Source organism: Charadrius vociferus, unplaced genomic scaffold (assembly GCF_000708025.1).
Source record: "Charadrius vociferus isolate BGI_N301 unplaced genomic scaffold, ASM70802v2 scaffold375, whole genome shotgun sequence".
In the NCBI taxonomy this organism is placed as follows: domain Eukaryota; kingdom Metazoa; phylum Chordata; class Aves; order Charadriiformes; family Charadriidae; genus Charadrius; species Charadrius vociferus.
Window position 1 is genome coordinate 314,508 of NW_009648440.1, and position 13,111 is coordinate 327,618.

The 13,111-nt window shown below is 39.6% G+C and overlaps 1 protein-coding gene across 1 annotated transcript in view; it reads right to left on the reverse strand.

The window, feature by feature from the left end:
• RPP40 (ribonuclease P/MRP 40kDa subunit) overlaps positions 1-12,570 on the reverse strand; it is a 24,855-nt gene extending 12,285 nt beyond the window's left edge. The window contains exon 1 of the mRNA XM_009885422.1: positions 12,559-12,570. Coding sequence (XP_009883724.1) covers positions 12,559-12,570 — 12 coding nt within the window. The remainder of the gene's footprint in view (positions 1-12,558) is intronic.
• Between the last annotated feature and the right edge of the window lie 541 nt (positions 12,571-13,111).

The window sequence follows — 13,111 nt, forward strand, 5'->3', positions numbered from 1 at the left end:
CAAAGCCCCCCCCGCCCGGGAAGGCGAGACTGCGCGGAACGGCCAGCGAGAGGGAGGAGGGGCGGGGACGGGGCTGCGCGATGAAGTCACTTCCGCAGAGCGCGGCGGGAGCGGAGGGGCGGTAGGAGTGCGCATGCGCGGCCCCGCCGAGGGGGCGGCAGCCATTAGCGGCCTTGCCCACCCCCTCCCCGCCCAGTAGATGTGAGCAGTGGTGGTTTTGGTCCTCGCGAGTCCAGGAAAAAAAGCCGGAGTGGGTCAGTTTTCGTGGTGCATCAGCTGCAGTTCATGGCCGTGACAGCACATGTGTGCTACATGAGTGGCTGTGCAAGCGGGAGCTGGTCCCCAGAGGTGTGGAGAGGGAGCATCGGAGGCTTCCAGGGCATGTTTTGCGCTAGGGGATGGTTTTAGGAGAGATGGATGCTTGGAGGGATAAAACAGGCAGGTAGAAGGGTGTCCTTGGGTGGGTGATGGCACTGGGCAGCCTTCAAGACATCAAGCATCGTTGTACCCAAACAGCAAATATGAGAAATCATAGAATGGTTAAGAGTTAGAAGGGACCTTAAAGATCACCTAGTTCCAACCTCCCTGGGCAGGGACACCTCCCACCAGACCAGGTTGCTCCAAGCCCCGTCCAGCCTGGCCTTCAACACCTCCACGGCTGGGTCCTTCACAGCTTCTCTGGGCAACCTGTTCCAGTGCCTCACCACCCTCAGAGTGAAAAATTTCTCCCTAATATCTATTCTAAATCTGCACTCATCCAGTTTGTAGCCATTACCCCTCGTCCTATCACTACATGCCCTTGCAAAAAGTGCCTCTCCAGCTTCCTTGTACACGCCCTCCAGATACTGGAAAGCTGCTATACGTAAACCCCAGGAGCTGCAGGGGTGTGTGCGCCCTTTGCGACAGGCCACTACCAAAATACAATCTGATTTCATCAGGCCCCCCCCAGAGATACACCAAGTATGTCAATTCCTCCTGAAAGCTTAAGGTCTGCTAGATCTCTGAATATATTTGTAGTAATAACTGCAGTTTTACAAGATGATGAAGAAGATCTTGTGTCCGCTGTCACTCCAAATAGGACAGCTCAGGTTAGCAAGCACAGTGCGCGAAGGTTGTGGGATTGGGCCCTGCCTCCAATGTGTCCTCTCACTGCTCATTTCGTACATTGTATGTTTTGTATAAAGCATATACAAACATTTCCTCTTTCCACCTTCCTGTAGTATTTCTCCCCGGTCCCCTAGCTTTGTGGCTCTTGATTTAGTTTAAAACAGTACCACGCAACTTTCTTGGTATTAGCTGTTTCTGTACACTGTACACGGCTGTATGTAACCTTACTTAAATCACCACTAAGGTCTGTTCACCAGACATCCATCAAGCTGGCAAACCTGATTCTCGGTTTTGATGCCAGTTTGATGACAGTCGTTCCAGAGATCTCAAGCTTGCCCTAGGGAGATCTTGACCTGCTATTTCTAGATGTGACGTTCGATGTTAACGCTCAGGGGTACATGACTTTGGTTATTCCCCTCCCTTAGGTGGTAAGATGCCAAGAGGAAATAGTATAGATTCAGTATAGATTAGTACAGGAAGTTTGCCTAGTATAGAAAAGTATAGGTTATGGTAAGGTCATTTGCTCAACAGCTGCAGTGTTACACAGATCAGAACTCATATTTCAGTGATTTTACTTGTTCATCAGCTAAATAGCTTGGTGGTTTGCTATTGTAACTCAAGCACTTTTGTTCACTACCTGGTCAGTTATTGGCCGCTTGGCTGAAGTAAAAAGGTAGCTCTTAGATTTTCTAGATCTGTATTTCCGGTCTGGTGAATTTATGTTACGGCTCCAGCTTCAGCGGTCAGTATGCCCAGGCTCCGCTTCTAGCACAGACTGCACTTTTCTGGTGCTCTGTCTATGTTTGGGTCTGGCTGATGTTGCTGACTTGATAGCTATAAATAGCTAGCAGTGTGAAAAGGCTGGTTCTTGCAAGGTCTGTGTTACAGAGCCGTGCTTGCCCAATGGAAGGAGAGATGCTACCGAGGAGTTACTAGTTCAGCGCTTCTGGCTCATTAGGCGGATTCAGACCCACTTGTTTCAGTGCACATGCTTTCGAGTGTTTGTTTAGTATAGTGACATAAAGACACTGCTGCCCAGAACTCAGTGGCTTGTATCCTCCAACGTGTGAGACTGAGATGAAACTACACATCATGAGGTCACTGCCAAATTAACGTTTGTGGAGGAGGGCTGAATTCTACACTTACATTCCCTGTATAAATGGAATTAATTGGATTATTAGGAATCCAAAAAAGGCTATGTAGTCACAGTAGCCTTCTAATTTAAAGCATGCAAACATTAATGGGAAAAGCACTATGTGATTAATGTCAGTTATTATCATACCCGAAAGCAGAAGCCTCTGTGCATAGACAAGCATCACGCTGCGATGATCAGAAAGCCTGTTTTACTAAAGGGGTGAAAAGTTCAAGCCTCTGATCAATAAGCGCAGAGATCCAGAGAGGAAATTCAGCTATGCTCAAAGCAGCCTGTGGAGTTGGTTTTGGGTTGGTTTTTTTTTTTTGTGGTTTCGGGGTTTTTTTGTAAGCTTCTCTGTGCTAATACAATTTATGCTTTCTGCTAATACAAATGGAGAGGGAAAGAAATGAGGGAAAAATATGTTGGGGAAGGGTCAAGAGAGTCATGATTCATGGTTGCACATTCAAAGTTAATTCAGCATTTTAGGGATTTTGGCAGGAGCGTAGTTCACTCAGTGGAGCATTGAAGGATTCACATCACTGTTCAGTGAGTTTAGTTCATATGTCAGGCAATTAATTTTAACCCACCCTTAATCATGTACGTTGGCTGTCCTGTTATAGAGTATGTGTATTTCAGAGAACTCCCTGAAGATACTGAACTACATTAAAAAAAAACACATTTAGCAGTCCAGTAGTCTGTGCTGTAACATACAGAATATCCCTATCTTTAAATGGGCTATATATATGTATGCTAATTGTTGGTAACTGCTGACATTTTTATAGTGGTTGTTAGAGTTTTGTGAGTAATTGGGTTTCTGTATATCATTAAAAAAAAAAAAAGACATTTTAAACTTTAAATAATTGAAGCAACACAGCCCCTGTAAAGCTATCACAATTTTCCCCAGGATTTCAAACCCGTGACAGGGTAATGCAGTTTTACAGCAATTCAGTTTCCTCATGCTTGAAGAGAGTTACACGCTGTAGTCAAGAGGAAAGAAATGCCTTGAGGCACCCTGTGGTAATAGCTTGGAGTAGGGCAGGATCTCTAAAATATTTCCCGGGACTGGTAAAATTTGATTCTGCTTTTGTATAAAATAACTGAGTTTGGAGAGAAAATTCTGATTTTCACATTTTGTACAATATCTCTTGTTGCAAAGCCCAGCTGCTTCTTTCATGTATTTTTTTCACTGTTGAAGAGCAACCTTAACTCATTCTTTCTGCTGGATTTTCTGATTTTAAAAATACAATTATTAAAATACCCAGGGTTTCATAAAATCAAATCTAAACAAGTATTTGTCACGGATATCTTGAAATTGGTTTGTGTTTTTAAAATAAATCAAAATATTTTTCTTTTCAGTCACTATTTTTTTTCTTTCTTAAATATTGTTGACTGCAGAAGAGAAGGAAGGAAGTTGTCTAAACGTTTTAACCTTGGCTGTTGTAATTAGTACTTTGCAAAACAGAAACAAACCTCTGGTGCCTTGTTCATCCGAAGTTAATAAAGTGTGTAAGACTCTGAAAACCAGCAATTTACTCGATCAGTGTCAACTGTTTTTTTCATTGAGGAAAGTGGAAAGATGGCGAAGATGTGGATCATTAGCTTTATATCCTGTTTTCACACACTTCGGTCCAAATATTCAGAGCAGTGATGGATTGTAAAAAAGATCCCACTTAGACTTGTTTTTCTAGATTACAAACATTTCTGCCAAGCTACTCCCCAAAGCAGCTGTTCAAGCCAGGAAGAATAGTAAATGCTAACCATGGACTGAGTTGCTGGATTTGGTTTAAATGCAATTTAAAAGAACCCTGACCACCTGATCTGTTTCTTTTAGGGTTAAAACCCCCTAGAAGCTGGGAAAACTCACACTCACTTTTGTGATACACAGTGGGAGAATAAATGAGAAGGATAATTCATCTGACAAGGTTCTGGGGAGCAGGAGGGTATTTCATTTGTATTGAAGCAGAGTCTTCACCTCCACTTGCCTCCTAAGGATCAGATTTTGGCTGGGCCCTACACGGTGATGAGGAATTTTCATGCATCTTCTCTCTCCTTCTAAACAGGTCAATTGTCATTCACATAATGGCTACTACGAAGCACATGCTGTCTTACAAGATGCCCATTGGGGCAAGCTACTCCGCAGTTTCTTGTTTTAAGTCCATATTTTGAATGAAATATTAAAAATACCACTTTGAAAGACAAGCAATCTGTGAATTTTGGTTTAAATTTAAATTTTGGTGAATTCAAAACAATTGTGTTTCCTATAAATGCAATTGTATCCAGGCGGCTGGGGAAAATGTGAATTTTCCTCCATTATTTTTTCATGCATAAAGTGTTGGAGAAAAAAACTGAATAAAAGCTCTGCTAATACAGGTCAGCTCTTTACCTGAGCTCCAAGGAGCTTCTGCATCATTTGTTATACAACCCATTCACAGCAAATGAGCTGTTGATTGCCATGATGGGAAAGATAATTAATTTTTTCTTTAGAGCTTGTGTCCTTGTATTCTGACTGCTAGCAGTTTATGTTCAGATGAACTTCTTGCCAAAGTGGCTGCTACAGCTTCTGGCCAAACGTGTTAGGGAACAGGCAAGCCTTTGCACATGTCTGGAATTTTGTCTTAGATGAAAAATCTGGAGAAGAAACTGCACCATCCATTCAATCAAGTAAGCAGCAAAAATTGGATCAGCGTGAAGACACGGCATCTCAAATAAAGAAAAATAAAGAAAGCAACTTGCATCTTGTTGCAGTTCAGTGCCAATACGTTATGGGTCTTCCTGTTCTGTAGTATGAATCAAGAAATGATGACTACATGGATTCGGTCGTAAACCATAATGAGAAGACACCCCCCTGAGTATTTGGCAGGAAAGAGACATAGAATTTTCCATAGAATCATTAGTCTTCAAATTTGAAAGTAAGACAGGCTTCACAGTTAAATAAAAGCACGCTGCGTTTTTCCAAGATAACCCTTTTGTTCTTGGAGTGAGAAGGAAGTGACTTCTTTTGGGGAATAGTTGCATCCTGCTAGTGGGAAGAGTAAGAAATGCCATTTTTTCTTCACTTGGGGAGATAAGTAGAAAACAGCATATAAAATTAAGTGAAATTAAGTGCAATCTTTAGGAAAATGGGTAAAAAAGGAAAACTGGGAAGGAGAAAATATTACTCTTGAAGTAGGCCTTTGAGGTAATTTAATTTAATCACCGAATCCATTCAAAATTCAGAATGAAAATGAATCCATTGCTTTTAAACTCTTGCTCAGTTGATCAGTTCATTCTTTCCCCTTGTTGTTGTTAAGGTACTCTTCCTCATGACTCCAGCCTGATTAATAAATCACTCCACAAGATAATTAAGGGCTCCAAATTTTGGTTCCCTAAGACTGGCCTGGCTACTCTTGATATTGTTCAGTTATCCTTAGGTCTGGGAGTAGGAGCCTCGGAAGGAAAGGATCTGTGTAGGACTGATTATATGATTAGGAAAGAATGGTATGTGGGGGAGAGGGACATTAGCTACCAGAAATGAATTGGTAATTGAGACTCTACAGTCTATGATTTACTTAAAAGACTCAGGGTTATATCCTCCACTCATTTACAGCAGGGTAAGTCTGGAATTACTCCCATAACGTCAACGAAGTTATTTGTGGTATAAAGCAACAAGTCCAACATGATGAGTGGACAGTGACCTACTTACGGCTGTTGCGAGGAGAATAACATAGAGCAGTAAAAACTTTCTGTTCACTTTAATTGTGCTCATGCACTTCTGTTGTTTGGATGGGAGACAGAGCGGGGTGTGAATGGCAGTGCTTCTTCTTCAGGAACATCTTTATTGTGAAAACAAAGTGTCTTCTTTCAACTGAATTGTTTTTGAACTCCTTAAAATGTGGCTTGTTCGTGAAATATTTTCAAACTGAAGTGAGTTGAGTCCTTCTGCTTCACCAAGTACAAAGAAAAACAACTCAGTTTTGGCACCATTAGGTTGCATTTACAGTCTATCATTTTATAGAGACATTAGAAATTATGTACTGAATCACGGAAGTAGCAGCCTTTATATGTCTCATCTGTTTGGGAGTAAAAAGAAATAGGAGCCATGTGGGATTTGTCTTTTTGTTTTAGTTGGATACGAAAATGGAGACAGAAGCAGAGTTACTGCAGATTAGTAGTCCAGATACCAGCAAAGGCAACATATTTAGCTACATTTATTCTTAAATATTTACTGTATGATAATGTGAACTATGTAGTATCTGCAGATGGCTCATAAGTGGAACTGCCCTGAGTTGTGCCAAGCCGGAACTGGGAAAAAAGCACCCAAAAGAGCTTTATTAAGGTTGCAATCCCCATTCATGATGATACAAAATCATTATTTTGTTCTTTGATAAGGCTTTAATGCCATGATCACATACTACTTACATGGCTGGAGGACTTGGACTTTATTTGCTTTGAATTGCAAAGAATGCAGGAAGGGAAAGGATGGTCATGCCATGGAGGCACGTGATTTCTAGTCTAAAGGGAGTAAATTTTATTGCTGCTCCTCACATAAAGCACTTAGAAATGCTATGCAAATTACTTAAACTAACTTGGTTACCTATCACACGTTGCTAACTTTCTGCCCTGAGAACACAAGCAGTCAGATTTCTGAGGTACTGAGCACTTACAGCTCTAGCTGAAATCAAAAGGAGTGATGCTCTGAACACAGATAAAATCTTATATGCTGATAAGCAACTTCAAAAGTCACGTTGCACGCTTCCAAAAGGAGCACTTAGAATAAATGGACACTTTTTACTTTTATCTCTCCGCAGCTCAGCTCTCTAATTGTGAAATCAGGAGTACTTCATCTCATAGTAGCCTACTATTTCTGAAGCACTTGGAAGATACTGTGGTGCTAAGTTCTGTGGAGGATCCCGTGAGGAAATCTGACCACATCTCTGGAGCAGGACTGTGATACTGTTCCATAAACAAGTCCTACAGCTACACATTGAGCAATGTAGAGAAAAGCAATGACACCATCGAGGAGCTGTCTATCTTGTGTGCTTAATGAGACAGTTCTGAGGGGAAAATGGCCTAAGAATGCCTAATTAAAGGCTATAACCTAATGTTACATGCAAAAAGCCTGCATTAAGGTTACAAAGGCAATGTGACTTTGGCCAATTTCTAGCATATCGGTGCTCAAATCTGTACTCTTAACATTCCTTTAACATGGATTTTTTGTGAGTAATTAACACTGAGCTCTGCTCTACTTTTTAGAAAAAAGTAATGATCTATTGATTTGACAAAATGCAGCATATATCCCCATTGAAATGCAGGTACTACAAAAGAGTAGACAAAGTATATTTTATTCCCCTGAGTTTGCAGGACAAGGTTTATCTGTGTTTAAGATTGCCATTGTTTAGCACAAACGTTGTCTAGGCTACTGGGACTGGTCTTGAAAGAAATTGCCACGGGTTCTTCAATGAGCAGTAGCAGACATGAGTTTGTACATGAAAGTAGGCATTGACTTTCAGTAGCTAAATCTAGTATAATTTTGCTTATTAGTTTTATATTTTATCATGCTTATAACATTTTATAACATCAGCTTGAGGCAACATATCTCCCAATTGTGCAAAGCAGTGACTTCACTGAAATTACTCAGATGCTGCATCTACACATATATTTGCAATTGAATACTTGCTAAAATGATTTGTAGGCCTATGCCAAATTATTTTACTTGACCATCAGCATCACTCCAGTTTTGCTCAGCAATTCTTTGCAAATATCCAGTACAGGTACTGGTCAGTCTGATCTTTATTTTTTCTAAGCTGTTCTGTGCATCCACGTTCCTCTGCTGCATTTGTCGATGAATTCAAGAAGCCTGCCATTTTCACAGCTCAGGCGATACAAGCATAGTGGAGGCAGGGAAGAAGAAAGCAACTTCCTAAAATGCAGTCGTTTTATTGCTTAAAAAAGTGATTAAAGCATCTGCTTTAGTTTTCATGATGTTGCAAATCTGTTACAGCTAGAACAGTTCAAGATTTTTTTTGAAGATGGGAAGTAGTGTCTTTTCCAACAAAATTGCCATTTGTTCATTGAAGAAAGTTAGTTTCTTATAAAAAAAAACTAACTGAAGAATGGCTTGTTTCCTTACAATATTTTTTTAATTATTACCAATATTTTTTAATACCTCTGTAAACTTTCCATAAATTTTTATATGACAGGTTCAGCTGCAATGCTCACTTCACATTCACACTCCTTCTCCTCCTTCATCCTCTAATTCCTTCAACCTCTGATTCCTGCCTTCTCTTCTCCCCACCCCAGGCTGCTGCAGGTGACCTCTTGAAGTGTAATAACACAGACTTTCATTTTTCTTTGATGATCTGTTTCTAGCCTAGATTAGTACCCTGTCAGCATTGTGTGTGCCTTGTATTGAAAGGCTTCGTCTGGCTTGCTTCAAATAGAAGGAGGTCCTGATTTTCTTTAAATTGTGATTTTAAAGTGTTAGGCAATGCTGGTTCAGTTTGCAGGACACGTGATCCTTTACAGATTGTTTCATTTTTTTCATTTGGTTGCTGGAGAAGAATGAATTTGTGATTAGATGAAATTTAAAAGCAGTTACAATCAACCACACCACCAGATGGAGCTTCTTTTCTGCCTTTCTCACTGAAGGTGCTGGAACTGTGGGACTGAATTCACTGGGACTGTGGGACTTAACTGTATTTATAGTCAATTAAATAGAAAACTCTTTTTTTTTTTCTTTTTTTTTTCCCTTCACTTCTGGTGATGCAGGATTGAGAGTGTCTGCATTCATATATGGCTGTTTCAATGATTTTTATTTGTATGTTGTTAATGATAGCTATCGTGCCAGTCCTTTGCTTTTGCAGGATTAGGCTGTATCATGCAGTCCTGTTTCTTGTTCGCGCACTTGAGAGTTTTCAAGTATAGGCTTACTTGTTAGAATGGTACAGTAATATTAAAGCAGCACTTATTTCTGCTCTTTTTTTTTTTTTTCTGCTGTAAAAATGATTAACATTCTTTAGAAATGCAAATCTCTCTTTGTTCAGACCACTACATAATCTATTTTATTCACTGAAATTCAACTCTGAAGTCTGCTTTGTGCTTTTAGCAGTATTCTATTGTGGTACAGATACCTAGTTGCTGGTATTATGTACATCGTCTGAAGTTAACGATGTTCAGAAGTCATGAGAATTGATATAAATGACTGTGATAAACGTTTTCTCTCTTACAGGTTATACTTAATCAGGCACCTGGTTTGCTGTCTACTGTCTCAGCTTAGCAATTGAGAACAAACTGTAATTGAGGCAGTCCTGGGGAACTGCAAAGACACAGGGTTAAATTTATTCCTTTTTCAGCGTGTTGGAAAACTACACGTTCCAGCAAACAATTTTTAACATTGAGTTTATACAGCAAGATTACTTGGAAAGCCTATTCCTGTGTTTTAACCCAAGTGGAAGAAATGAGTCTGACGTACAACTTACCTGGCTGTGACTGCTGGACTGAAAATGTTGCCCTGCATTTGCCAGGAGGTACTGGAACAGGCTACATTGCACAACTCTATTTTCCCAAAAGACAGGGAGGTATCTGAGCTGATGAGGTCAGGTTACCATTCCGTTATGCCACGTCAAACACAACTGTAAAGACCGGCGGAGGCTACGCCAGCTGACGTCATGAAGGTCCTTCTGACCAGCCAGCCAATTCTGTTGTCCTAGGAGAGGCCAAATGAGTTCACACCGCTATTGATTTTGAGTGAGCTACATGCCTTGCTGTTTGTGACAAACACAGAAATACAAAACAGAATTAATGTGGGTACAAGTTCATGTCATTTTCCATTTTCATGTCTTATTCCCAATGGGCAAAAATATAATGCCTTAGAGGGGAAAAAAATATAATGCCTTGGGCATCTAATGTTCATGGGCTAACAACTCAAAAAGCTGGTCTAGAAATGTGTGGTTTTGTCATTTATGTTTTATATACTTTCTAGGAGTTCATTTTGGAGAGTATGTCAAGCATTTGGAATTTTCAAGTGTCCTTAGTCAAGAGGTAAACATATCTTCTGTCTGAATAAGCTTCCTTACAGAGTTTTAAGAAGACATTGTTTTTTGTTTTCCAGAGGCAGTCTGCTAGGTGGCAGGGCAGGAGCAAAATCCAGCAATTTAAGACAGACAGCAAGAAAAAAATTTATTTTAATAGCTCAGCAACAATTTTGGGGGTAGAATGCCCTTTATATCAAACTACTCTGGATAAGGTGGAGCTTCGTTCTCACTAAAGTTCAAAGCAATATACTAGCATAATTTAGGGCAAGAATTCGATCCAAATTATAGTTTTCCTAGATTGCTGAATAAAAAATGTACATAAACATAGAGGGTTTACATGTGAGAACCAGGATCCTAGCGTTCATCAGAAACCTTTGAAAGAGACGTGGTTCTGCAACTTTCTGGAGATCCACATTAAAGCAAACAAAACCCATAAAACAAAACCCTTTTCAACTCCTATGCTGTGAATACATTTTGAAAGCTGAAACCCTTTTTTCTCACTGATAATCTGAACTTTTCCTTTTCAAAGACTATTTGGGTTAAATTGTTGACATGCAACTGTAAGTCTCTCTATTAGGATGGCAGCTTGTATGTGGGAGGGCTTTTTATCATAATACGATTTACTGATTAAAAGTCTGACAAATGATTTAAGATTTTCAGTGTACCACATGAATATAAAAATTTTACATAATAAATATCTTATAAATATCAGAGGTATTAAACCAGGTCTTGACACCTCTAAGAGCCACAAGAGCCAAGCAACTGGTTCTTGTGAAATCTTCTGAAATCTTAGTGAATGGAAAGTTTTTGTGCAACATGGTTTTGTCACAGTTAATGCCAGCTCCAGTCTGAATTTAGTTCAACCATGTGGAATCTTTTCCATGCAATATCTGCAAAACAGAAAGTAAAAAAACCAAACCACCAAACCCAAGATGAATCCTTTGTGCTTGTCATGAAGAATGGGCTTGATTTTATACCAGATGCAGAGAAATCTCAGACCTACTGAAATAATTACAAAACTCCAACTTTGAAAAGGTTAGCATTTCACCCAAATGAAGGGACATTCCTTGCCTTATTGCCAAATACTCGGTATTAGTAATTGAGAAGGACATTCCACATCATTACAGGACATACAGCCATTGCTGTAGTTCAGGAAAACTGAATAAGTACATTTTCATGTATGTCAAGTAATCTCTACATCCCATAAGGAACGTCAGATGCAAGTCTCCTGAGAGAGAAGACAAAATATACAGCAGACATCTCTAAAAGTGATTGTCTGAGAGACTCAAAGCTCTAAAGGATTTTGCTTGCTGAGCATCCTGCAGAAATCCAGTTTAAATCTTCGTATTTAAGATTTGGAAACTAAAGTAATCACTTCCAAATATTTGTTTCCATTTCAGTACTTTTTTCATTACAGATCTAATGCGTGCCTTTTTGGACTACACCTGCTTGGTTTTCCTGCATAGAGAAGAAAATTAGGTCTAATAATCTAACTTCTAAACAATTTCTATTCAGATTGTATAGACCCACTGAGTTTTTCATTCAGTGTTTGACCATCCTCACAAACACAGTAAACTGAAATCCTACCCTTATTAAAAACACAGAGAAGCTAGAATTTCCCATGGGATATGAAGTATTTTTTTTAATAATTGAGAAGGCTATTAATATCCTCCCTACCATTTTTGTACAAGTAACGTGACTGTTAAAATTGGGATGAAGAACTACATGATTTTCAAAGTGAAGCAAGAAGATCGTTCAGAACAAATGCTGCTAGAATTCGAGAAAAGATGTTATTAATTTTGTGTATGAACTGTGATAATCCCTGCATATTTCTAAATCCCTGTAAATTGTTTGATAGTGCTTAGAAGTTACTAGTCATTCACGTTTTCTGATAAGCTATTGTTATGGGAGATTTTCTTAGAAAATACTTGAGTGGGAAATTGGAGGTGTTTGGCATATTTGACCTAGGTACATCCAGAATTAGAATACTTTGCTCTTGCACTAACTGGAAAATCTGATAGTTTTGGATTTGAAAGTTGAAGCTAATATTAGAAGTGCATAAAAAGCAATGATGAACAGTGCTTGAATGAGCTTCGGGATTCCATTGTGTGGTTGAGTTGAATCAACAGAGTCCCCCAGTTACTTGACTCCGGGTGTCTGCAAACAAGAAGTATTTTCGTGTTCATTTTGTGTCCAAATGATGATGAGTATTGATCAAAGCAGCTTAAGCAATTTATTAAATTGCACATTGAATAAAGCTCCAACCCCAAACCTCTGATCTAACGAGTTCTGAGTACTACGTACCCATGCAATCATAGCGCGAATTGAGAAAGCAACACCATGGATTGCTTACCAGTGATTTGCACATTCTTTTTTTTTTTCGTGTCATTCAGTAGCCATCTTAGGATGCAGACGCTCCTACAAGGTGTGTGTGCTGAATGCGGGATGGGGACAAGGTTGGGGGAAATGAAAGAAGAAGGTGCTGTGTTGATCCTGTGTGTGGTTTTTGACCTTAAACATAAGTGGTCAAAGCTCAGGGAATGCAAAAGCCTCCTGGCTGCAAATCTCCTTTCTCTCTTTTACGAGGAAATCCCTCCACTTTTATCTCAACATTTTCTCGAATAACTAACGTGGTAAATAGTACTTAGAAGCCTGACACCCTGGTTGTCCCGTTCTTTTAAGAGAATCCATTTTGAAATATTTCAGAGACAATACTAAATGCCTCCTTAACTAATGTCCGCTGGCATAATTTGTTGCATAGTTGAACATCTGTTGTAAAGGTTTAGCTGATTTTAAATTACTCCCTTTCAGAATGCTAGCAATCAATTACCGCTAAAAATCTGACTTCCCTGTGTAT